Source organism: Myxocyprinus asiaticus, chromosome 13 (genome assembly GCF_019703515.2).
Source record: "Myxocyprinus asiaticus isolate MX2 ecotype Aquarium Trade chromosome 13, UBuf_Myxa_2, whole genome shotgun sequence".
Lineage (NCBI taxonomy): Eukaryota > Metazoa > Chordata > Actinopteri > Cypriniformes > Catostomidae > Myxocyprinus > Myxocyprinus asiaticus.
In genome coordinates, this window is record NC_059356.1 from 31,264,731 (window position 1) to 31,289,694 (window position 24,964).

The following is a 24,964-nucleotide window of genomic DNA, read 5'->3' on the forward strand; positions in this document are numbered from 1 at the left end:
CAGCGCTTCAGCTCTGCCTCGGCACTTTTAATATTCCCTTCCAATTCCACAAGTTTTTGTGGTTTAACTTTTTTGTTGAATGAGGCATACTGTATGATCTGACCCCTAAGAACCGCCTTAAGTGCCTCCCAAGCCACGCCCACAGAGGATACAGAGGACCAGTTTGTCTCCATATAGACACTGATTTCAGTCTTTAGCATTTGTTGGAATTCAGGTTTTTGCAAAAGGGATACATTAAAGCGCCAACTATATGATTTCTTTTTCTCTGTATGTGGCAACACCTCTAAACACACCAGGGCGTGATCTGAGATTAAGATGTTTCCAATTGAGCAATCAACAACAGATGAAATGAGGGACTTATATATATATATATATATATATATATATATATATATATATATATATATATATATATATATATATATAAAATCTATTCTAGAGTAAATTTTATGGACTGATGAAAACAAGATATAGTCCCTACCAGATGGGTTCAAAAGTCTCCAAATATCTGTAAGACCAAGATTTTTACACAACCTGTGAAGCGTCAGTGTTGCTCTAGGGGGCTTGCACACTTTTGCTTCACTATGATCAAGGACTGAGTCCAAGTCTCCTCCCAATATTATATCATGAGGGGTGCAAGCAGCTTGCAACATCCCTTCAAGATCTATAAAAATGCCCTGATCATCAACATTAGGTGCATAAATATTAGCCAAAATAAGACTTTGTCCCTGAATTTCAGCTAAAACAATAATGACTCTTCCTAATTTATCTCTGTTTGAGACATTTGAATTGTAGATGTTGTGTGGTAGTTTTTAATAAGTCCACATTCTAAATAAAATGCTGAAATACTCATTAGCTGAGATCTCAGAACAGCACCGGAAGAGTTCGTGTGAGTGTCCACAGCTGCTCATACACTAAACACAATGCATTACGTGCATATGTGCATGCAATCTGTTTGTGTATTTGGATGACACAGAGCACAGCGGCACCTCTTGTTCATTCTGAAGCATGCAGCGCATGTAGACTGCATATTATTTAATTAAATGACATCCTTATGCTGTTTAATGAGCACACTTGGCCATGTCAAGATATGAATTTGATTAATTGTCAAATTGTCACTGATTTAATTAAAAAAAATTTCACATCCCATAAAATGTTGCTAATAGCACCATACTGTAGTATGGTACCGAAATTATCAACAAGATGATATCATACCATTTTTTAATGTTTTTTTTTTATTACTGTTATACCGCACAACCCTAGTCTTGCACGAGCTACATTTGTCCAATCATTGTTACTGACACTGCAAATATGCAAACAAGAATTTTAACCTGGGGTAAACGAATGTACTGTGTGAAACCTCAAAACTAAATACTCTGGATTCATTATTAACCCAGGGTAAAGTATAAACAGTGTGAAACATGAAAGGATTCCATATAGGCTGGGTTAAGAATGACCCAGTGTTAACATTTTCAAGTGTGAAAAGCCATTCTTACATTTTGAAGAGTTGATAGAAGCCAGTAGTACAAAGGGCTCTTTTGAAGTAGGCAGGCATGTACAATAATACTGTTTTTCCAGCTAGGACAAATCCTGTCAGCTATTTTACAAGTAGCTGATCTCCAATGAGCTGTTCTTTTCCACAGGTTCCTCTGGCAGTGTTTTCACATTCCCATTTTTGGCCCCATTCAAAAGGGTTGCAGCAGGCCCAAAGCCTGGCCCTTTTCCAATGGCTTCCCCACCTGAGCCTCTCCTGTCTGGGTAACAGATCTCAGAAACACCTGGAGCTGAGGGTCTCTCCATGAAAAGGGCACGTGTGCTTTCAGGTTGCCCACTTCCATTTCCATTCTGAGTAATCCTGCAGATTTCTGTCATCTCTGTCATCTCCTCCCTGTACTCTTCTTCTTCCTCATCTTCATCATCTCTCACTGCTCTTCTAAGACTTTCCCTGGGCATCAGCACCCTTCTTCTTTCCTCCTGATGCTGCTGCTCTGTGGACTCATGGTTCTCCACCCTCCGTGAGGAGCGACACAGAGCCTTCCGGAAACCTCGCTTGAAGTTGTCTGAGAGAAAGCCATAAACAATAGGGTTGGCACAGCTGTTAGCATAAGATAAAACTACTACAAAAAGGTGAAGACCCTGTGGCTCGTCACGCAGTGATTCAACCAGGTTTATGATGTTGAGAGCGTAAAACGGCATCCAGCAAAAAACAAACACAGCCACCACTATCACCACCATTCGTGTGACCTTTCGTTCTGACTTGCGCCGTTTGGTAGAGGTGGCATGAACTTTCTTTCCCGAGCTGCGGACCTTGATCACAATGAGGAGGTAGCACATGCAGATGACTAACAGGGGAAAGAAAAACCCAACAGTTGAGGTGTAGATGATAAATGCTGCTCCCCAGATTCTGGCTGGCTCTGGCCAAATTATGTTGCAGATTCCTCCCTCTCGTTGCACATTAGCAAAAATCACCACGGGCAAGACGACCAAAAAGGAGAATGCCCAGATTGTCCCATTCACAGCCTTTGCCACTTGAGGTCGCCTCCACTTAGATGATCGAATAGGGTGAACCACAGCCAGGTAGCGATCAATGCTCATCACGGTTAGGCAGAAAATGCTGGTGAACTGGTTAATGCCATCTACGGTCATTACCAGTCTGCATGTGAAGGAGCCGAAGGGCCAGGAGTGCATGGCATTCTGCACAGCTAGGAATGGAAGGCCCAACATGAAAAGCTCATCAGCTATAGCTAGATTAAGGATGTATATGTTGGTCACTGACTCTGTCTTGGAGTAGTGCAGGACAATGTGGATGACCAAAGAGTTTCCTCCCAAGCCAACGATGCAAACAATTATGTAAATGAGAGGAATAAGGATTCCAGCCATGCTGGTTCCTGATTGGTTCCCAGTATCTGTCCCATTGGCGCAGTTTGAAGTGTTGAAGATGCAGGTGTCATTGAGAATGTTCTCGCTGAGAAGGAAACCAGGAATGGAGCTGTTGCTCCATATGCCCAGTGCAGCAGTTGTGTCTAACTCCATATCAGTCTCTTTCCGTCACTGCCGTCAGCTGGGGGCCATTGTCCTGTACAGAGAACAACAATCTCAATGTACTCTAACATTCACAGTATATTGTTGCATGTAATAAATGGCATGCAAGAAATGCATAATTCACAGACAAAAGCACCATTGTTAAGACGTTTGTTTCACATGCAAATCTGAATGTAGCTTCAAAAGTTAAAACATAGAGACTCAACACTAGTCAATTTATATGAATAAATTGCAGAGGACAGTTAATTGCAAAACCTAACATGACTCACTGGGTTTTGGATGGAGCTAATTTTGTTCCTTAGGTAATCAGACATGCCAGTTATCCATCATTTGTGTGGTGCTCAGAAAAGAAAAGTCGGCCTCTACAGTACTTTGCTGAACCATGCACTGTAAAAAGTGGTAACCTGCAATTGTTACCTTAAGGAACTATTTCTACCTGATATGACCCAAACAATTACTTTTATTGGTGTACCCTAATGACATCTCACCTAACCTAGAAAATGCCTTGAAAACACAGACAATTTGCTTCACATGGGTTACATCTAACCTAAAGGAATAGTTCACCTAAAAATGATAATTCTTTCATAATTTACTCATCCTTATGCTGTGTCAAAGACATATGGCTATCTTTCTTCTGTGGAACATGAAGATCTTTTTAGAATATAGTTGATATGCATTTCTCCATACAATGCATGTCAATGGGGTCCAAAATTTTCAAGCTGAAAAGGATAAACTGGTTTGATTCAAGTCAAAAAATGTTTACATGTTAACATGACTGAATCAACTTGAATACATTAGGTTACACCAACAAATGTAATTTTAAGGGTTATACTAAGTAGAAATAGAGCTTTATGGTAACAATTACAGATTACCACTTTGTATTGTGTGAGAATTGTGGCATTGCAAAACATTAGCACGCTATACACTATGGTATATTTTCATTTAATCATTTAGTATGTAACTATATGAAGTGATTATAGTGTGTTTTATCCATATAAATTTAAATAGTTATGCTTTTTCTAGTGTGAAAGAAAATATAATAGTTAGGTACTTTGCAGCTAGAAAAAGCATTATCTGATCACGAGTTCAAATGGAACATCCTGTTTTTGAGCAAAAGACAAATGTCTCTTTATTATAAAGAGCATGCTCCTTATTATCTCATCATATGACAAACTTGGAGTAACACAGAATGAATACAAATGCATCCTAAAAGATATTTTGCTGATAACACATGGAAATCTGCTGAGGAGAAAATCACATGTAACATATTAATAAACAAAGACAGGAACTTCTCCCTCGGCCGGGTGGTACGAATAAAACGTTTTGGAATCAGAACTTTGCATCTCCAGAAATCTTTGACTCGACTTCACTTCGATTGCTGTGTTGAAGAAATCTACCACGACAACATTGAAATGTGGAAAAACAAACAAGGGCAACGATAATGAAACCCCTAAAGAACCAGTGATGGGAAAAGGTATGGCTGGTTTTTCCAGGAATAGTAATTTATAAACATACACTGGCGGCCAAAGGTTTGGAATAATGTACAGATTTTGCTCTTATGGAAAGAAATTGGTACTTTTATTCACCAAAGTGGCATTCAACTGATCGCAATGTATAGTCAGGGCATTAATAACATGAAAAATTACTATTACATTTTGAATTTTTTTTAATTAAACTACTTCAAAGAGTTCTCATAAAAAAAATCCTCCACGTACAGCAATGACAGCTTTGCAGATCCTTGGCATTCTAGCTGTCAGTTTGTCCAGATACCCAGGTGACATTTCACCCCACGCTTCCTGTAGCACTTGCAATAGATGTGGCTGTCTTGTCGGGCACTTCGAACACACCTTACAGTCTAGCTGATCCCACAACAGCTCCATAACACTCTTTTCCAATTATCTGTTGTCCAATGTTTGTGTTTCTTTGCCCACTTTAACCATTTCTTTTTGTTTTTCTGTTTCAAAAGCTTTTTCTTTGCAATTCTTCCTATAAGGTCTGCACCCCTGAGTCTTATCTTTACTGTTGTACATGAAACTGGTGTTGAGCAGGAAGAATTCAATTAAGCTGTCAACTGAGGACATGTGAGGCGTCTATTTCTCAAACTAGAGACCCTGATGTACTTGTCCTCTTGTTTAGTTGTACATCTGGCCATACACATCTCTTTCTGTCCTTGTTAGAGCCAGTTGTCCTTTGTCTTTGAAGACCTTTGTTTGAAATCTTCAGGTTTTTTTTTTTTTTTTTGGCAATTTCAAGCATTGTATAGCCTTCATTCCTCAAAAAAAAAAAAAAAAAAAAAAAAAAAATTATTTACTGATCCGTTTATTTTTTGCCATTTTTGACCTAATTGACCTTAAGACATGCCAGTCTATTGCATACTGTGGCAACTCAAAAACAATCACAAAGACAATGTTAAGCTTCATTTAACGAACCAAATAGCTTTCAGCAATGTTTGATATAATGGCAAGTGATTTTCTTGTACCAAATTAGCAATTTAGCATGAATACTCAAGGATAAGGTGTTGGAGTGATGGCTGCTGGAAATGGGGCCTGTCTAGATTTGATAAAAAATGACTTTTTTCAAATAGTGATGGTGCTGTTTTTTACATCAGTAATGTCCTGACTATACTTTGTGATCAGTTGAATGCCACTTTGGTGAATTAAAGTACCAATTACCTTCCGAAACAGCAAAATCTGTACATTATTCCAAACTTTTGGCCACCAGTGTAATTAAAATAGATGGAAAGAATAAAGTGTGAGAGCTGTGACAGTGCCCATGTTGTGCCAGATGGGAAACAATTGCAGTGACGGGAATGGCAAAGAGACTGACTCCGCTGGGATGTCTTTGTTTGGCTTGCCGTGGTGTACATGTACTCCTCAAACAGTTTAAACACTGCACGTTCCCACATGTGGTCTGCACGCCAAAGCTAATAATTGACATTTTATTAGCAACCAGGCAAACTGGGGCTCAGGGCTGACTGAGCAGATGTTAGAAATCCATTCACGGTGTGTGTGTACACCTGAGTGCGTGTTTAATCTCAGTGTATGCAATACCTTTCTTGGTTATTTTAACGTGCTCATATGTCGCTCTTTGTTGAAAAAGAAAGAAATGGGATAGAAATATATTAGCCTTTCTCTTTCATTTGCAAATATTGTCAAAGCAAAGATTAGGGAAGATAAATTAAGTCTAGTCTGACATAGCAAAGACACTTGTAATGAGAGACAGAGGAAAACATGCAAAACATAACTGCCATCATCATGTGCCCATCATGTCAGGCTTTAGTGTAATCTGGTCAGAGATATGATGGTAGGATAATCAGTAGGGTAAGAGTTTGTTGTTATAATGGGAAATATTGAATACCAGTAAGAACTTATGGTACATCAGCCAACATTTAAAAGCTGATTTAAGGAATAGTTTACAAAAATAAAATATTTATGTACTCACTCTTTTCCAAACAACAACAGATCATAGAGACCAAGTCTTCTATACTCCAAAAAGGACAAAACAACTAATAAAAGTAGTCCAGTCGACTTGTGCTGTTTTATTCCAAGTCTTCTTAAGTCAAGTCAATTCAAATTTATTTGTATAGCGTTTTTTCACAACAGGCATTGTTTCAAAGCAGCTGTACAGGAAATTATTATGCTATAACAGAAAATGAATTACTATAATGACAATATTAGATATTTATGTTTAGAACTATTAGTGGATGAAATTTGTAAACTAAGTAAGTGTTGTGGGTTAATGGTTAAACTAAATAATTTTGTATGAACTATAAGTTTTAGTGTTAAAGTCTTTGAAGTCATCCTGAATTAACTGAGAAAATACATGTAGATGCACTGTCCTTTGATATTGGCTGATGAAGGCTTTTGTTAGTGGTTAATTCATTTTCTATGTAGTTCATTTTTTAAGAGTGTTGTCCTTCCTTTGACCAAGTTGATATAGAAATCATTCAGTGAGGAGCATCGCAGTCCGGCTGGAAGTTTATGGCAGGTAATTTTGGTGAACTCCATCCTGAGCCCATACTTCAGACAGTGGGTCATGAGGAATCCCATATCTTTGAGTCTGCATCAATTCATCCTCTGTGAAGTCCGTCTTACTAGACTGAGGTGAAGTCTGGCTGGCACATGCTGCAGTTGGTCATCATCACTCAGCGACACAGTGGGAGTTGGACATCAGGCAGGACCAGAGATGGATCTAACAGGCTCTGGTAACCTCGAGATATAATCCTGAGGTTTAGACATGGAAACAAATAGAATAATATTAGCGTAGATGCCATTCAATGTTATGCAGAGTTATAGAACATGATAGATGTTTCTGGTTCCGGCAGACCTAACTAAAGCAGCCTAATTGTGAGTTGATGGATAAATTAGGTGTATGCCTGGCTAAATAGATGAGTCTTTAGTCTAGACTTAAACTGAGTGTGTCTGCATCCCGAACAATGTTAGGGAGACTATTCCGTAGTTTAGGAGCCAAATATGAAAAGGATCTACCTCCTTTTGTGGATTTTGATATTCTTGGAATTATTAACAAGCCAGAATTTTGTGATCGTAATGAATGTGATGGAACATAGCATGTCAGAAGGTCACTTATGTACTTTGAAGCTAGACCATTCAAAGCTTTGCAAGAAATTAACAGAATTTTAAAATTAATAAGAAACTTAAAATGTAGCCAACATAACATCGATAAAATGGGGCTGATATGATCATATTTCTTGGTTCTAGTTAGCACTCTCGCTGCTGCATTTTGAACCAACTGAAGTTTATTTATTAAACCTGCAGGACATCCGCCTAATAATGCATAACAATAATCTAGTCTTGAGGTCATGAATGCATAAATTAGTTCCCCATCTGTCACTCACTCAATGTTGTGTTGATGTAGTGACACTAGGGGTCACTCTTGGGAGCCCGAAACAGCTCTGATCTTTGAAAAAAGGCCAATGGAAAATGACGAGTGGTATTTGCATACCACTCCCCCAAACATACGGGTATAAAAGGAGCTGGTATGCAACCACTCATTCAGAACGGTCGATGCTCACTGAGCTGAATTTTCATTCACCTCTGCTGGATCTGACAGCACATTTCAGCAGCTTCTCCCCCTCTGCACTGGTGCACTGCAGAGAACGCCCCTGGGCGCTTCAGCAGAAATAAAAGAGTATATTCTAAAAAGAGTATATTTCTCTAAAAGAGTGGCACACACGGAATGTCTTTTTAAAGATGCCCTTCTGTTTGTGTGTTATTCCTGGTTGCGGTTGTTATCTCTTGCCTTCTGATGGCCACGATCGCTGTCTTTCGTGTCTGGGCGCTGCCCACGCGAGGACATCGTTCGTGGATGGGTCATGTCCTCATTGCAAGAACATGACCATGTCCTTCTACCTACAGGTATGAGGCCAGCGCGGCTAGCACTGGGGGCGATTTGGGGACCTCAATGGGACCACCTCCGCCGGGTATCCCTCCACGGACCTCCCATTCCCCAGCAAGCTCGTTTGCCCCGATCAGGCTTCCGGATGAGTCCGCCGGCTCGTCTCAGGGCAAGTTCGACCTCTTGTTTGGGGGGCCCGCGAAGGTGATGAGCTCTCGAGCGCAGCATCGGAGAGCGGGCTCATCTAGTCGGAAGCGGAAGCCTCAGCTGGGCTTCCCCACTCAGGTACGGTCGCCCAGTCACAGGCTGATGCGGAGATGACGGACATGCTTTCCCGGGCAGCCACGAGCATCGGGCTAGAGTGGAACCCTCCGCTCTCCCCTGAACCCTCGCGGCTCGATGATTGGTTCCTGGGTCCTTTCTTCCTGGAAGTGCACGAGGTGCTGACAAGGTCGTGGGAGGCACCTTTTACTGCCGGTCCCGATCTTTCAGCTCCCCCGCCCTCACTACCCTCGATGGTGGGGCAGCCAAGGGGTATTCGGTGATCTCCCCGGTGGATAAGGCACTCGCGGTGCACCTATGCCCGCAGAGCGCCACCACCTGGTGTGGGCGCCCGAAGCTCCCGTCCAGGGCCTGTAGGTTTACCGCTGGACAAGCCGCCTCCGCCCTGCACGCCATGGCTCTCCTGCAAGTCCACCAAGCCAAGGCGCTAAAAGAACTGCACAAGGGTAGTTCCGCCCCGGGATTGATGCAGGAACTGTGCTTGGCAGCCGACCTCGCCCTCCGGGCGACGAAGGTCACGGCGCGGTCTCTGGGGCGGCAATGTCCACCTTGGTGGTCCAGGAGTGCCACCTTTGGCTCAACCTGGTCGAGATGAGAGAGGCCGACAAGGCACGGTTCCTTGATGCCCCCATTTCCCAGGTTGGCCTGTTCGGCGACACCGTCAAGGACTTTGCCCAGCAGTTCTCAGCGGTGAAGCAGCAGATGGAAGCTATCCAACACATTCTTCCCCGGTGCGGCTCAAGATCCTGCACCCCGTCTGCTCGTCGCCAAGGGCGTCCAAGGGCATCCTTGTGCGGTGACTGCACTGGCTCCGCCGCAGCCCGCCCGGTCCCGGCAGGAAGCAGACACCACCCGTCTCACGGCCGGCCGCCATGAACCCGAGAAAGGCTTTGAAACGCCCCTGAAATGGGCGACCCAGGGGCGAGGAGACCCACTGCTCTGGAGCTGGTAAACAGACCACTCCATCCCCCGGTGGAGGGCCGGAAGGAGAATCTTTTGTTACCTTTTCATTTAATTTCGAAGCATGCCCAAGTGGCTGCGGTACCCAAAAGTTCAGCAAAAAAGCGGTTTCCTTGTTCCCTGGGTCACACAGCCGTCATCATGACCACCGTCCACCATTCCATTTCGGCAGGTTTGGCACTCCAGCGACACAAATCCGCCCCCGATGTGACGGTCTCCACAGGTCACGAGGATGAACCTCTTCCTCCCCCGTCCCAGGGTGTTCCGGGGGTGGTCACAAGAAGCCAGATAAGTGCTTCGTTGTCCCTGAACTCAGCACGGCCATGGCACGACATGGAACCTCAGGCTCCGCCCCGCCATGAGGCCTCTTGATCCCCCTCACCCGGAGCTTGGACACGTGGCTCGCGCTTTCCAACCCATCGCGATGCCTGATCCGGACCGTCCGACTCAGCTACGCTATTCAGTTTGCCAGGCATCCGCCCAGGTTCAGCGGCATCCACTTCACCTCAGTGAAGGGCGAGAACGCCGCTACCTTGCACGCGGAAATCGCTACCCTCCTACAGAAGGGTGCGATAGAGCCTGTCCCTCCGACCGAGATGAAGAAGAGGTTTTACAGCCCCTACTTCATTGTACCTAAGAAAGGCGGTGGGTTGCGGTCAATCTTGGACCTGCAAGTACTGAACCAGACTTTACACAAACTCCTGTTCAAGACGCTGACGCAAAAACACATTCTAGCGAGCGTCCGGCATCAAGATTGGTTCGCGGCAGTAGACCTGAAGGCGTACTTCCACGTCTCGATTCTACCTCGACACAGACCCTTCCTGCAGTTTGCATTCGAGAGTCGGGCGTATCAGTACAAGGTCCTCCCTTTCGGCCTGTCCTTGTCCCCTCGCGTCTTCACGAAGGTCGCAGAGGCAGCCCTTGCCCCGTTAACGGAAGTGGGCATTCGCATCCTCAACTATCTCGATGACTGGCTAATCCTAGCTCACTCTCGGGATGTGCTGTGTGCGCACAGGGACCTGATGCTCACACACCTCAGCCGACTAGGGCTTCGGGTCAACTGGGAAAAGAGCAAGCTCCTCCTGGTTCAGAGCATCTCTTTTCTCGGCTTGGAGTTGGACTCAGTCTCGATGACGGTGCGCCTCACGAACGAGCGTGCACAGTCTGTGCTGACCTGTTTGAAGAAGTTCAGACAGAAAACAGCGGTTCCACTGAAACTGTTTCAGAGCCTCCTGGGGCATATGGCATGCATACCGCTTGGGTTGATGTATATGAGTCCGCTTCAGCATTGGCTCCAGACTCGAGTCCCGAGATGGGCATGGCGCCGCGGGACACATCGCGTGGCCATCACACTGGTCTGTCGCCACCTCTTCAGCCCTTGGACCGACCCCACATTTCTACGGGCAGGCGTTCCCCTCCTGGACAGGCCCGCAGCTGCGTTGGCACATCAACTGCCTCGAGTTGTTGGCAATTCTGCTCGCCCTGCAGAGGTTATGGCCGTTGACCCGGGGCAAGCATGTATTAGTTCGGACAGACAACACGGAAACGGTGGCATACATCAACCATCAAGGCGGTTTACGCTCCCGTTATATGTCACAAATCGCCTGCTGTCTCCTTCTCTGGAGTCAGCAGCACCTCAAGTCGCTGTGAGCCACTCACATCCCAGGCGACCTCAACACTGCTGCAGACACGCTGTCATGACAGGTTACCCTCAGGGGAGAGTGGAAACTCCACCCTCAGGTGGTCCAGCTGATTTGGAGTCGAATCGGGCAGGCACAGGTAGACCTGTTAGCTTCTCGAGAATCCTCCCATTACCCGCTCTGGTACGCCCTGACCGAGGCACCCCTCAGTATAGACGTGCTGGCACACAGCTGGCCCCCTGGACTATGCAAATATGCATTTCCCCCAGTGAGCCTACTTGCACAAACCCTGTGCAAGGTCAGGGAGAATGAGGAGCAGGTCGTCCTAGTACCACCCTACTAGCCCACCCAGATGTGGTTCTCGGACCTCACACTCCTCAATTACCCTGAGGAAGGACCTTCTTTCTCAGGGATGGGGCACCATCTGGCACCCACAACCAGACCTCTGGAATCTCCATGTCTGGCCCCTGGACGGGACGTGGAAGACTTAAGTGGCCTACCACCCGTGGTGGTAGACACGATCACTCAGGCTAGGGCTCCCTCTATGAGGTGCCTGTATGCCTTGAAGTAGCGTCTGTTTGCTAAGCGGTGTTCTTCCCGACGCGAAGACCCCCAGAGATGCGCAGTTGGATTGGTGCTTTCCTTCCTGCAGGAGAGGTTGGAGGGGCGGCTGTCCCCCTCCACCTTGAAGGTGTATGTAGCCGCTATAGCATCACACCACGACACAGTGAACGGTAAGTCCTTAGGGAAGCACGACCTGATCATCAGGTTCCTGAGAGGCGCCAGGAGGTTGAATCCCTCCAGACTGCACCTCATTCCCTCATGGGACCTCTCTGTAGTTCTTCAGGGTCTACGGGGAGCCCCTTTGAGCCCCTGGAGTCAGCTGAGCTTAAGGAACTCTCTTTAAAGACTACCCTCCTGACTGCGCTCACTTCCAACAAGAGGGTAGGAGACCTGCAAGCGCTCTCTGTCAGCGAAACATGCCTGGAGTTTAGTCCGAGCTACTCTCAAGTGATCCTGAGACCCTGACAGGGTTATGTGCCCAAGGTTCCCACGACCCCATTTAGGGATCAGGTGGTGAACCTGCAAGCACTGCCCCAGGAGGAGGCAGACCCAGCCCTGATGTTGCTATGTCCGGTGCGTGCTTTACGCATCTATTTGGATCGCACGCAGAGCTTTAGTGTCTCTGAGCAGCTCTTTGTCTGCTTTGGTGGACAGTGGAAAGCAAGCGTTGTCTCCAAGCAGAGGATCGCCCACTGGGTCATTGACACCATAGCAATGGCATATCACGTTCAGGATGTGCCGCCCCCTGCAGGGCTACGAGTCCATTCTACCAGGAGTGTGGCGGACTCCTGGGCCTTGACCAGTGGCACCTCTCTAACATTTGCAGAGCAGTGGGCTGGGCAACACCCAACACCTTTGCAAGGTTCTACAATCTCCAGGTTGAGCCGGTTTCGTCCCGTGTCTTGCTAGGTACGAACAGGTAAGTCCGGGACAGCTGGCTGGGTGTTTCGCTTGCACATAGCACCTTTCACCTCCCCTGAGCTGAAGACGTGCACTGTTGACTCCCAGTAGTGTTCACAAAGTGTGTTCCCTGGATGACTTTCTCCTGCCCTGTGGCAGACAAGTTTGCGGAGGAACTCGCTGCCGGCTCAGTACATGTGCTAACTAAGCACTGTACTGGGGTAGGTGCTCCGCATGTGTTGGTTCCCCATAGGTGACCCATGTGACGTATATCTTCAGCTAAATCGTTTCCCTGTTGGTAAACTGCGTCTTCCTTGGGCAGAGGCCCCTCTGCTCCAGTCACCATGTTTGTAGAAACTCCTCCCCCGTTGGGTAGGACCATGGGACTTCATCAGACACCTGATGTCAGACACTCTGGCAACTGAAATGCATTTAACAATAGTGGCTGGAGTCTCTATTTCCACATTCCTTACAACAGAGTCACCTACAGTGCATCCGGAAAGTATTCACAGCGCATCACTTTTTCAACATTTTGTTATGTTACAGCCTTATTCCAAAATGGATTAAATTCATTATTTTCCTCAATTTTACAAACAATACCCCATAATGACAACATGAAAGAAGTTTGTTTGAAATCTTTGCAAATTTATTAAAGATAAAAAACAAAAAATAAATAAATAAAAAAATCACATGTACATAAGTATTCACAGCCTTTGCTTTGCTCAATACTTTGTTGAAGCACCTTTGGCACCAATTACAGCCTCAAGTCTTTTTGAGTATGATGCTACAAGCTTGGCACACCTATTTTTGGGCAGTTTCTCCCATTCTTCTTTGCAGGACCTCTCAAGCTCCATCAGGTTGGATGGGGAGCGTCGGTGCACAGCCATTTTCAGATCTCTCCAGAGATGTTCAATCGGGTTCAAGTCTGGGCTCTGGCTGGGCCACTCAAGGACATTCACAGAGTTGTCCCGTAGCCACTCCTTTGTTATCTTGGCTGTGTGCTTAGGGTCGTTGTCCTGTTGGAAGATGAACCTTCACCCCAGTCTGAGGTCCAGAGCGCTCTGGAGCAGGTTTTCATCAAGGATGTCGCTGTACATTTCTGCATTCATCTTTCCCTCGATCCTGACTAGTCTCCCAGTTCCTGCCGCTGAAAAACATCGCCACAGCATGATGCTGCCACCACCATGCTTCACTGTAGGGATGGTATTGCCAGGTGATGAGCGGTGCCTGGTTTCCTCCAGACATGACGCTTGCCATTCAGGCCAAAGAGTTCAATCTTTGTTTCATCAGACCAGAGAATTTTGTTTCTCATTGTCTGAGAGTCCTTCAGGTGCCTTTTGGCAAACTCCAGGCAGGCTGTCATGTGCCTTTTACTGAGGAGTGGCCTCCGTCTGGCCACTCTACCATACAGGCCTGATTGGTGGAGTGCTGCAGAGATGGTTGTTCTCCTCTCTCCACAAAGAAATGCTGGAGCTCTGTCAGAGTGACCATCGGGTTCTTGGTCACCTCCCTGACTAAGGCCCTTCTCCCCTGATCGCTCAGTTTGGCTGGGCGGCCAGCTCTAGGAAGAGTCCTGGTGGTTCCAAACTTCTTCCATTTACGGATGATGGAGGCCACTGTGCTCATTGGGACCTTCAATGCTGCAGAAATTTTTCTGTACCCTTCCCCAGATTCCCCAGAATTCTACAGACAATTCCATGGACTTCATTGCTTGGTTTGTGCTCTGACATGCTCTGATCTGTGGGACCTTATATAGACAGGTGTGTGCCTTTCCAAATCATGTCCAATCAACTGAATTTACCACAGGTGGACTCCAATCAAGTTGTAGAACCATCTCAAGGATGATCAGTGGAAACAGGATGCACCTGAGCTCAATTTTGAATGTCATGGCAAAAGCTGTGAATACTTATGTACATGTGATTTTTTTTCGTTTTTTATTTTTAATACATTTGCAAAGATTTCAAACAAACTTCTTTCACATTGTCATTAAGGGGTATTGTTTGTAGAATTTTGAGGAAAATAATGAATTTAATCCATTTTGGAATAAGGCTGTAACAAAACAAAATGTGGAAAAAGTGAAGCGCTTTGAATACTTTCCGGATGCACTGTATAACAAGGGCGATTTCAAAATGATTCTCAGTGGGTGCATCACTGAGTGGGGAGAATGGATTGGAAATCCTAACAGGAACGGGAGAGTTGTGTCGCTTTGCCCTACAGCCGGAACAAAAGTGTGTGTGTTGCTCGCTGTACTACCCGCATCCGAAACAGTATCTACCGACTTCTCTTTCTCACTGACCTCCACTAGTGTTCGGATGCGCATCTCTAACTCATTTATCTTCTCCATCAGCTTGACTAATTCTTTACATTTATCACATGTAAATCCCTCACTGCAGACAGAAGAACCTATAGTAAACGTGACATGTGGTGCAAGTAGCGATAATGTGAGGTCATGCCATGACTTACAGCAATTGTTTGTTGTTGTTGTTTTGGGTCCTGATCACCAGTGGTTTGAGATTGATGCAATGATCCGTGTAAAAAAAAAAAGAAAAAAAAAAGTGTGTGCTGAAGTCATCCGATTGCTTTGTATGAGGACCAGAGAGACATTTAAGTCATTATTTACTGATCATTTTCTCTAATCCCCTCTTACCCCTAACCCAAACCCCAAACCTAAACCTAACCATTAGGTCTAACCCAATTTTAACAGAAATGTTTTTAATAGGAAAATACTTGGAAGTTCCCAAGTATTGAACACAGATGACAATGTTTTGAAACATTTAAGTTTGAAATCAGCGAATGAATTAAATATCTATAGGATTCCAAAGTTTTAAGATTTTTCCTCTAAATATGAACAGATAAGAGCATAACAAAGTAAACCTCAAGGTATTCACTGTCAGTGCAATGCTGAAATTAATAAAAAAAGAATAAAAGTGCAAAGCAGAACAAAGAGAATAATAAGTGAAAGGAGAAAAAAGAGAGGCTGCGATCATTTAAGTCCCTGACATATGGCTCCACATACATGTAACCTTCATGTTTAAATAACTATCAAAACATCAAAAATATTTTCCATGCTACAGGTCTAGTTAAAAACTTCACAGAAGATTAAATGATTGATTTCATTAATACTAATTGTGCAAGCAGTGCTTTGTGCAGTATTTTAAAGCTAATTGGTTACTCTAAAGTAACAGATGAATCAGACATGCAGACAGGACACTTGCTGATTTTGTCACTTAGTTCAGTAAAACTTGCAAGTAGTTAGTAATACCAAAAGTACATTGTAATGTCTTATGATCCGCCATTTATTGCTGATTACAAAACAGATAGTTCTGATTCTATATTCTAATTGGATGAATAATGTAAGGAGCTGTTGAAAAACACAACTGTCATAGCACATTCTATATTTATGTGGCAAGTTGCAATGTTTCTTGGCTTTCACAAATAGCCTACAATTAGGAAAATTAACTGTTACATGGCAGAACAATTGTTTTTTTCAGCCTGATCTCATACAAAATTATGTTAATGTGGTCACATATTTACTAAATGATATTACATGGTTCCTTTGAAATACATATGTCAGCAGGTACGAGATGAAATGTCCACTGTATGGCACTAAAAGAGAGCTAAATATTTTCCCAAACAGATTTTTAAGGCTTTTAAGGTTAATGGTCTATCGAGTTTTAAATCAACATAACCTACCTCCCTACCCTAAATTTGAAACCTAAACCTAACCGATAGTGTCATAATAAGCAAATGTGACATGAAAAACGCAACTGCTGAAGCAACCACGTCAACCAAGTCACTTTGTGCGCTCTTTTGGACTCGTACCCTGGCCCTTTACATTATTTGAGCAACCGCGGAATTTCATTATGCTTGTAAATGTACGTGGTTATGTAATGCAAACAGTAAAATGTAGTACCTTACTATTCACCATAGTGAAAGTGTTTAGATGTCATAAGATAGCATTGTGTAAGGAACACAATTGTGAAAGGTAAGTGTTCATGAGCTAGTAATATTCTGTTTTACTCATGATAAAACTGCCGTGATACATAGAACGAGCCACATAAAAATTATTTTGCAAAAGATTTAGGTATAGAACCTGAGACCAGGTTGTTGTTTTTTTCAGTAATTATTAATAATAAATTTAGCTGATTTTTTAACATTCATGTTTTTTATTATATGTTGTTCCCATGGTTTGATAAACTGCTTTGTTTCGTGTCTCTCACACACAGACTCTTATGGCTTATTGATTTATTCTAATGTTTATTTACAGTATCTCTGTACAATATTCTTGAAATGGAGTTTGAAACCTAGTTAACTAAGTGAAAAGAATTAGCAAATTGGTGTCACTATACAGTTCTGCATTGATCACATTAAATATAAAAATAAAAATAAACTGAGTAAGACTTAAGAAAAAGTTATGGAAAATGGCAATGCATAATTTATACTTTATGAAAAAGCCTAGTAAATTGTTCTGTGTAAATCAGTTTCAACACTCTATCTGTGTACATCCCTCTGTCCTTCTCTCCCTCTCTCTTTCCATCTTATCAGTTGGTAGATGGAGGACTGTCCTGCTCAGAGAGGTCAGAACTGTCTAATCTGTCTTTTCTTACCACTACCTCATGAGAGCTGTTCATCCATTCAGTGGTTCACCTGATCATATGGGATTTGTTCCTGGGACAGCTGCCAAAAAACAAAAACAAAAAAAACAAAAACAATGAAGGAAGACCTTTGCAGAGGGCTGACAGACACTTTCTTATAATGCCCCACGAAGACACTAATTACAGTATATACAGAATGAGAACATATCTTTAAGCAATTGGTTTAATTTCTTTTGAGAGATGCATGACCCAATGCACATTCATTTTCATGAAGACAGATTCCTAGAGACATAAAGGATCCATGTTCTGAATGATTTATCATGAAGTCTGTTATCCTGACTGATTTCAAATGGACACTGACTTTATGCTCTAATTGTAATTAATAACAGCATGCTCCTCATCAGTGAAAAAATCCAATCACTGTCTATTCATATTTTTGCCACCTGATGTTACCCCCCACTCAGCCTCTCTTTGATATGAGTTTTGCCAATATTTGTGCTTGAAAGACTCTCGTTCTCTAAGGTCAACATGCTTTGCTGCTTTTTCTTGTATATAATCAAAACTCTCATGCAGCTGAAGCTATGCCCTTGTCATTGCAGCTCAAATGTGTATTGAGTATACTGTAGCATACTTTATGATGTCCACATTCACTGCATCTCCTGCCACCAGCTCTACATTACAGGTAGATGTTCAGCTAGTATTTCGTTAGGGATAATGTACAGTAAACTAATAATAAATACATGGACATAAAATATTGATTTAGAATTTTCAAAGTGTAGTATTTTCCCAAATGAAACTAACGTTTGTTTTACTACACAGAAGCATTCTCTGTTTGTCAGCTTGCAAAAGTGACATTTCAAACATACACAATGCATTGCCGCTAGCTTTAGTGTGTTAGCCAAACTCAGTTCAACACTTTTATCTCAAATAACATACATGTTTGCACTGCATGGGGTGATGGTAAAGCATTTAACTCACCTTTGTAAAGTGCTGTCTTCACAGATGTTTCGCTATTTGCCACATTCACCATTAATTACAACTGTTTTGTCAGTTCAGCACTGTGGCCAGGGTAGGATTGCACCAACTGTGCGTAAGGTCGCACATAAGTTGGGATGTAAAGTTCACACTAAGGGCTTAGTAACTACTAGTTAGTTTGTAACTATGTCAGTGCCTAATTTGGTTGCACCACCTGCTCTTAAGGCAAGACTTAACTAATAGGTCGTAAGCTCTCCGTAAAGTAATGCGTAGTCGCATACTATGACGTTTACCTGTACTGATCCAATAAACAGCCTTCAAATTTGTACACAGAAGTGTTAAAAAGCCTTGCATTTCAATTTGATCTTGTTACGGTTGATGTTCAAACCTTGTTTGCTCACGTAACTGTCAGCTGTAATAAATTATATCCCCATTAATATATGATACGTAATAAAAGTATATTTGATAAACAGTATATTTGCCCTGTGTAAATAACTGTATCTAAAATAAATAAGGGGTGATAAATAAATACTAATACAATAGGTTAGAAAAATAGACATTTATTCATTTTAATATCCTATATATATTTTGAATGTGCTGAAACTTGACACCGGGCAATGCACCCTGAAAACTGCACCGTTTGAACGGATTCATGCCGAAGAGCCGCTTAAAAGTTTTTTCTTTCTCTCGTAAATGTAAACTAGCGTAAATGTCAACATCATACTGTATGTCGAAATGATTGATGCCTGTCACACAAAACATGAGCTCACTGATGTCATAAAATATCAGTCTGCTTTTTTATTCCAACCATTACTCCTGGTCGGAGGCTGCCATAAATAATTAGTTTATACGTAGGGTTACCTCCTACCTAAGATTAATGGTGCAACGCTCAAATATTTAGTAGTGCGTAAATTGTGACTTAGTGCCCATTTACGCCACAACTAGGCTAAGTTGAAACTTACGTATAGCTGGTGCAACCGGCCCCAGGTAACTCTGCCCCTTCCGCTACGTGGGGCAAGCTGCGACCGCTGAGTGCATGAAGTGTCCAACATTCCACAATCTATCTTTTCTTTTTGTTGCATTTTCAGTGTAAACAGACTTAAAAAGTCTTACAATGTCTTAAATTCAGTTTTCCAAAATTTAAAGTCATAAAAAGTCTTAAATATCTTAAATGACACAACAAAAGTCTTACTCAGATGCACAGGTAAATGTCTAAACCTGCTGGGCATTACTCCCTGCCACACCTCCGCCGGTGCCTTCAGTTGACAGCTACAGGTCATCAGCCGGGAGCCACCTATCACGGATATTTCGCCTCATTAATCACGGAACTTCTACTGGTGGTGGGGCAGTGGTCAGGGACATCTCCCTGCCACCCCCCGCAGCTGGACATCGGATCCTTTCGATTGCCTCTAGTTCTTGCTTTTCCAATAAGACATTCCTCCTTTCCCGTCGAGACATACCATATGGGGGGGTAGGTCTGACCTACCCTACATCTAAGGCCTCTTCTCAGTTAGAAAAAATACAAGCTATAAATCTGTGCCTACCACCCATCCAGTGCCTATCCTTAAACCAATCCCCCAACAGATTAAGTAGGAGAGTGACGTGAGAGGCAAGCCAGTTGCCCCTTCATTGCCTAGCTTGGTCTGGTTTCACTCCCCCACTCAATCCCTCTACAGAAACCCCTGGATAAGGACCAAGTGGGTCAGCGGAAATAACGTAGGCTGTCTCCAGTCCCTCTTCCCATGGGGCAGTAAGTTCAATCATTATGACATTCCTAGCTGATGATGACCATAACACTATGTCCGGCCTCAGGGAGGTAATGGCGATCTCAGAAGGAAATTTTAGCTGCTGGCCAAGGTCAACCACCATTGACCAATCACTTCCATGTGCCAGGACTGACCTTTCCTCCCTCCTTACTGTGCCTTGTGCAGCACCTACCTTTTTAACAAACTCAGTGTACTTCCTCTGAGGAGCATGATGGCCTTTGTTGGCGTTTATTCTACACACATCAAGGGATCTCTGCCAGCTTTCGCAGAACCTGATCATGCTGCCACCTGTACCATCCTTGTGCCAAGGTGGTCTTGCACCCAGCCAATATGTGCTGCAGATTTTCTCTTGGGGCCTCACAGAGGGGACAAATATCCTCTTTACCATACCACAGAGACAAATTCCCAGGGCTTGTTAGAGTATCATAGGTGGATCTAATTAGGATATTTAGCTTGGCCTGAGGTATCTTCCACAGGTCAGCCTATCCTAAAACTCTATTAGATGCACCTTCCCATACTGTCCAGCGCCCTTGCTGCTGCTGGCTGACTGCTTGAATCATATACCCTTCCTCTTCCATCTTGGTTACTTCTGTCACTACCATCACTTTATTCTGTATTTTAGAGGCTGCTGACCACAGTTTGGGAGCCATCCCCCATCCAAGGCCTACTCTTCCTGATTGGGTTTTCCAACAATCCCTTGTTGCTTCAGTCTTGAAACAGACTCGTTTACAACCTCCTCTGACTACCAGGCGTGACCTGTTTGGACCTGGGCTTGACAAGCCATCACTGAATGGTCTGTTGATTTCCTTAGTTCAATGAACAGCCTGGTCTTGTCCTGCTTTTAATCCAGGGTGATGGACTTTAATGGCAGTTGAAAGGCATTTCTTCCAAACAATGCTACGTCTGAAAGACAACATGACAAGCCCAGCCACTTCCTGATGTAATTGTTGGCCTTGGTGTCCATCCTTGCCACTGCTGCTGCAGTGATCTCACTCATCTTTAGTGGCCACATCATGTAAATTGGTAACACTTAGGGTTGCCACAGTGAACAGTGTTACCAATTTTACTCGGTACAAGGGACAACACCGGTGTGAAAGTTTATACCGCGTAAAAGGGGGAAACATTATGAATGGAACTTCCAATATCAATCCATTACCCTAATTAATAGAATAGCCTTAATTAAGAATAGTTGCCTAATGAAGAGTTTGCGACCCATGATAAATTAACCTAAATAACACATTGAAAGCCAAATGTTCTTTACCAACGTATCAAATTACACAGGCAGCAAAGTATGCGCATTGACAGAAGACGTTTAATTACTGGTAGCGAATATAATGTGCATGGTGGGTAACTGTAAGACGTCTTGGATTTGGAATTACACAAGAAATGCTGTTTGACACACAGACATGTGCTTGAAGAAACACACTTTATTATATTTTTAAGAACAGATGACAGAAAAGCCGTCTATGCTCATGTCTGATGCACTATTTGTTCGGAGGCGTGCAGTCTCGTGGAACACGCGTATGTAAAGGATTCTCACACTTTCTTTATTTCAGTCTTCTGAAAACATTTTGCAAGAATAGTATCGTCTATGAGAATGCTGCAAATGACCTCAGACCATCTCAGCTCAGGAGGTGCTCTGAGTTCAGTTCGCTTTATTTCCACAGAGCAGTTCCTTGTGAGTGCAACTCTGCAGGGTCACTTTATAAATAGCCTATACATCTATGATTAAATCATAAAATAATACAAAAACTGGTTCACCTCGAACCATATTTCAGTGATTATTATCATCATTATAATTATTATGTTTACATTTATAATTGTTTTTAGATCTTAATATGTATTAGTAATTTTCCACCTGTCATCATAGATGGATACTTGCCTGATGGTTAAATGGAAAGGTGGTTATATAAGATTTTTTTTTTGACCACTTCATTATTTTAATTGCTTTTCGTTCCGTCTGAAGTGCAAATTGAATTTAGAAATGTCTTTGGTTTAAGTTTTTTGTTTTTTAAATAAATAAATTTAATTTTCAATGCAAAATCACTAAAGCAAGTATATTCACCGATCCCTCAGCCAGGAGGTTGATGATGTAATTGGATATTGTGATTTTTTTTATATAAAAATATCTTGAACATATTTCTTGCATATCACCCAGCCTCAGGGGGGAACTTCTGAAGCAGCTAAACTGGGTCCTGGGATGAAAGGCAATTAAACACCAACATTAAACCCACAACAACCCACAATAAGTGATGTATTTGCCCAGAAAATTAAATACCCTACCAGTAGCCCATGATGTAGAGAATGCATGGATGAAGTAGGTTCGTTGCCAAAGAGATGTTCCCTTCATAACTGGTAAAAAGCCATCTTTCAAAAAGATGAATAACACACATTTTAATTGCACTTTATTTTTTCAGTTTCATTAGAATTTTTAGTTAAAACATATAAAAAATAAAGTTCAAAGTTTGAAATCAAGCTGCCTTGCATTATTGTGTAGGCTATTTAATGAAAATTACCCCATAGTACCACTTAGCGTCAACCAGCGGTAATACTGGTGTTAGTCGGTTTGAACGTGAACACCACACCAGTGTGAAAATTATGATATTGTGGCAAGTCTAGTAATAACAGACCTTGTATTTGCCTGGGAGATGACAATTGTCTATCTTAGCCAAGCCCTCTTTCAGCTGCTTCAGAGCCAACCCTGCCATGTGTTAATCTGACAGATGTGCTGTGTATTCTCCCCCTAAACTTCAAATGGGCTGCTCTGCCAGCACTGGGATTCTTTCACCATCCACCTCAAAGATATCTGGTCACATCTAATCCCCTTAAGAACAGAAAGGCTACGTGATTTTGCTGGCTTGATCTTCATCCTGGCCCATGCCAAAAACTCCTCCAACCTTTTTAAGAGTCTGTTTGTACATGCATCAGTCTGGAGGATACTTATGACATCATCCATATAGCTTCGCAATGCTGGCAATCTCACCCCAGATTGTGCATGGATTCCTCGGGCCATCTGTCTGGCACCAATTAGGATGATCTCAAATGCTGCTGTGAACAGGATGGGAGAGACTGAGCATCCCATCGCAATCCCTTTTTCCAGTTGGTGCCATCCAGTTATGTACTCCTGTGTTGCATGACATATTTTCAGGTCCAAGTTCTTTCATCTACCAAGCTCTTAATACACTCTGGTACATGGAAAAACTCCAGTGCATAGCTGGTGTGGAACTGATCCATAGGCATTTGCCAGGTCCAGCCAGACTATATGAAGGTCTTTCTTGTCTCTCTTGCCAGACTGGATCTGCTCCTATATTACTCACACATGCCCCACACATCCAGGAAAACCTGGTATGCCTGCCTTCTGGCAGCTTGTGTTTATGTATCCATTCTTCAGAAGGTAATCAGACATCCTCCTTGTTACCACCAAAAAGAAAATCTTTCCCTCCACATTCAGTAGATAAATACTCAAGTCTAGTAACTGAGTATGAGTAACTTAAACTGACTTATGTAGGTGGATTCCTGTTCTTTGGGTATAAAGTTGGTCACTACCCTTCACCATTCCAGGGGTATGCACTGCTTCTTCCAGGAAACTCTCAGTAGTCTCCATAACAATTTAAGTACTGTTGGGCACCACTTATACAACCTATAAGGTATCCCGTTCGGGCCCAGGGCTGAAGTTACCCTGGATTTTTCTACCACTTGCCTGATCTCACTCAACTTGTGTGGAGCTTTATCAAATCCTACTATTGGCTCCGCTGGCTGTGATACATATCCAGGTGAGCCTAGCTCTTTATAGGGATCCCCTAGTTGTTCTTTCATATGATCTTTTAGATCTTGCTTTGGGCATTACCAGCTTTCCACTCCTCTTCTCATCGACAAGATTTCTGGAAAATTTAAAAGGATCCTTGACGAATTTCATACTCTCATTCTTCTTCCTTCTTCTCCGCTGTCGAATTCTCTCTGCCCTCCTCAAAACCGACAGCCTAGCCCTTAAGCCATCCCACAATACCTTCAAGCCCTCCTTCTCATGCTCATCTGCTCTTCTCCATACCTTGTAAAGCTTCTTCCGCTCTTTCACCAGCTGAAGCATTTCCTTTTCTCTCCTACCCATCACCCTGGGACCAAATTTCTTCACTGACGCTTCCCTAAATCTAAAAACACATTCTTCATAAACAATGTCACTAAACATATTAAGCTTGGCATCCACCCTTCCACTGAGTGCATTCTCCAAGGTGGAGCACAGGTCTTAGTCTAGTCTGCTCCAGGCTTTATTATTGTTAGATCTTGGCCAATAAATTAGTTTCTTCTCCCTGGCTCCTTTTCATTGTCTTGCCTTCCCTCTCTTTTCTGTGGGTTAACAGTTGTATCCTCCTGCGGCTCACCTTGCAGGCATGACTTGTCCTGTTGGCCATACTGGTCTTCTTGATGACCCTCCACGACAGTGGATTCAGTAGCATTGTGGTGCTCAAACAGGCTCTATATCCTTCTTGTCTGACCTCCTGCTGAAGTGCAAGGTTGTGTCTGGCTGTTCCAAGGTAACTAGCCTGCCCACCCCTGTGCAGACTTTCCCGCTGTCAGTCAGTCTTTCCTGACAGTCTTCCTGTCTTCCCTGGACTCCAACTGCCCTATTCACAATAGTCACTGGTCTCCCAGAATATTAATTAGATGCACAGGTAAATGTCTAAATCTGCTGGGCATTACTGCCTGCCGTACCTCCGCCGGTACCTTCAGTTGTCCTGTTATGGGGTCATCATCCGGGAGCCACCTATCACGGATGTTTCACCCCATTAATCCCGGAACATCTCCTGGTGGTGTGGCAGGGTCTCCCTGCCACCCCCTGCAGTTGGACACCAGATTGATTGCCAGATTGATTCTTGCATTCTCATCA

At 43.3% G+C, this 24,964-nt stretch overlaps 1 protein-coding gene across 1 annotated transcript in view; it reads right to left on the minus strand.

Annotated features, from left to right (window-relative positions):
• Positions 1-1,128: 1,128 nt before the first annotated feature.
• LOC127449779 (somatostatin receptor type 5-like) overlaps positions 1,129-24,964 on the minus strand; it is a 57,406-nt gene continuing 33,570 nt past the window's right edge. The window contains exon 3 of the mRNA XM_051713320.1: positions 1,129-3,076. Within this exon, the coding sequence (XP_051569280.1) occupies positions 1,603-3,033 (1,431 nt within the window). The 5' untranslated portion in view covers positions 3,034-3,076 and the 3' untranslated portion in view covers positions 1,129-1,602. The remainder of the gene's footprint in view (positions 3,077-24,964) is intronic.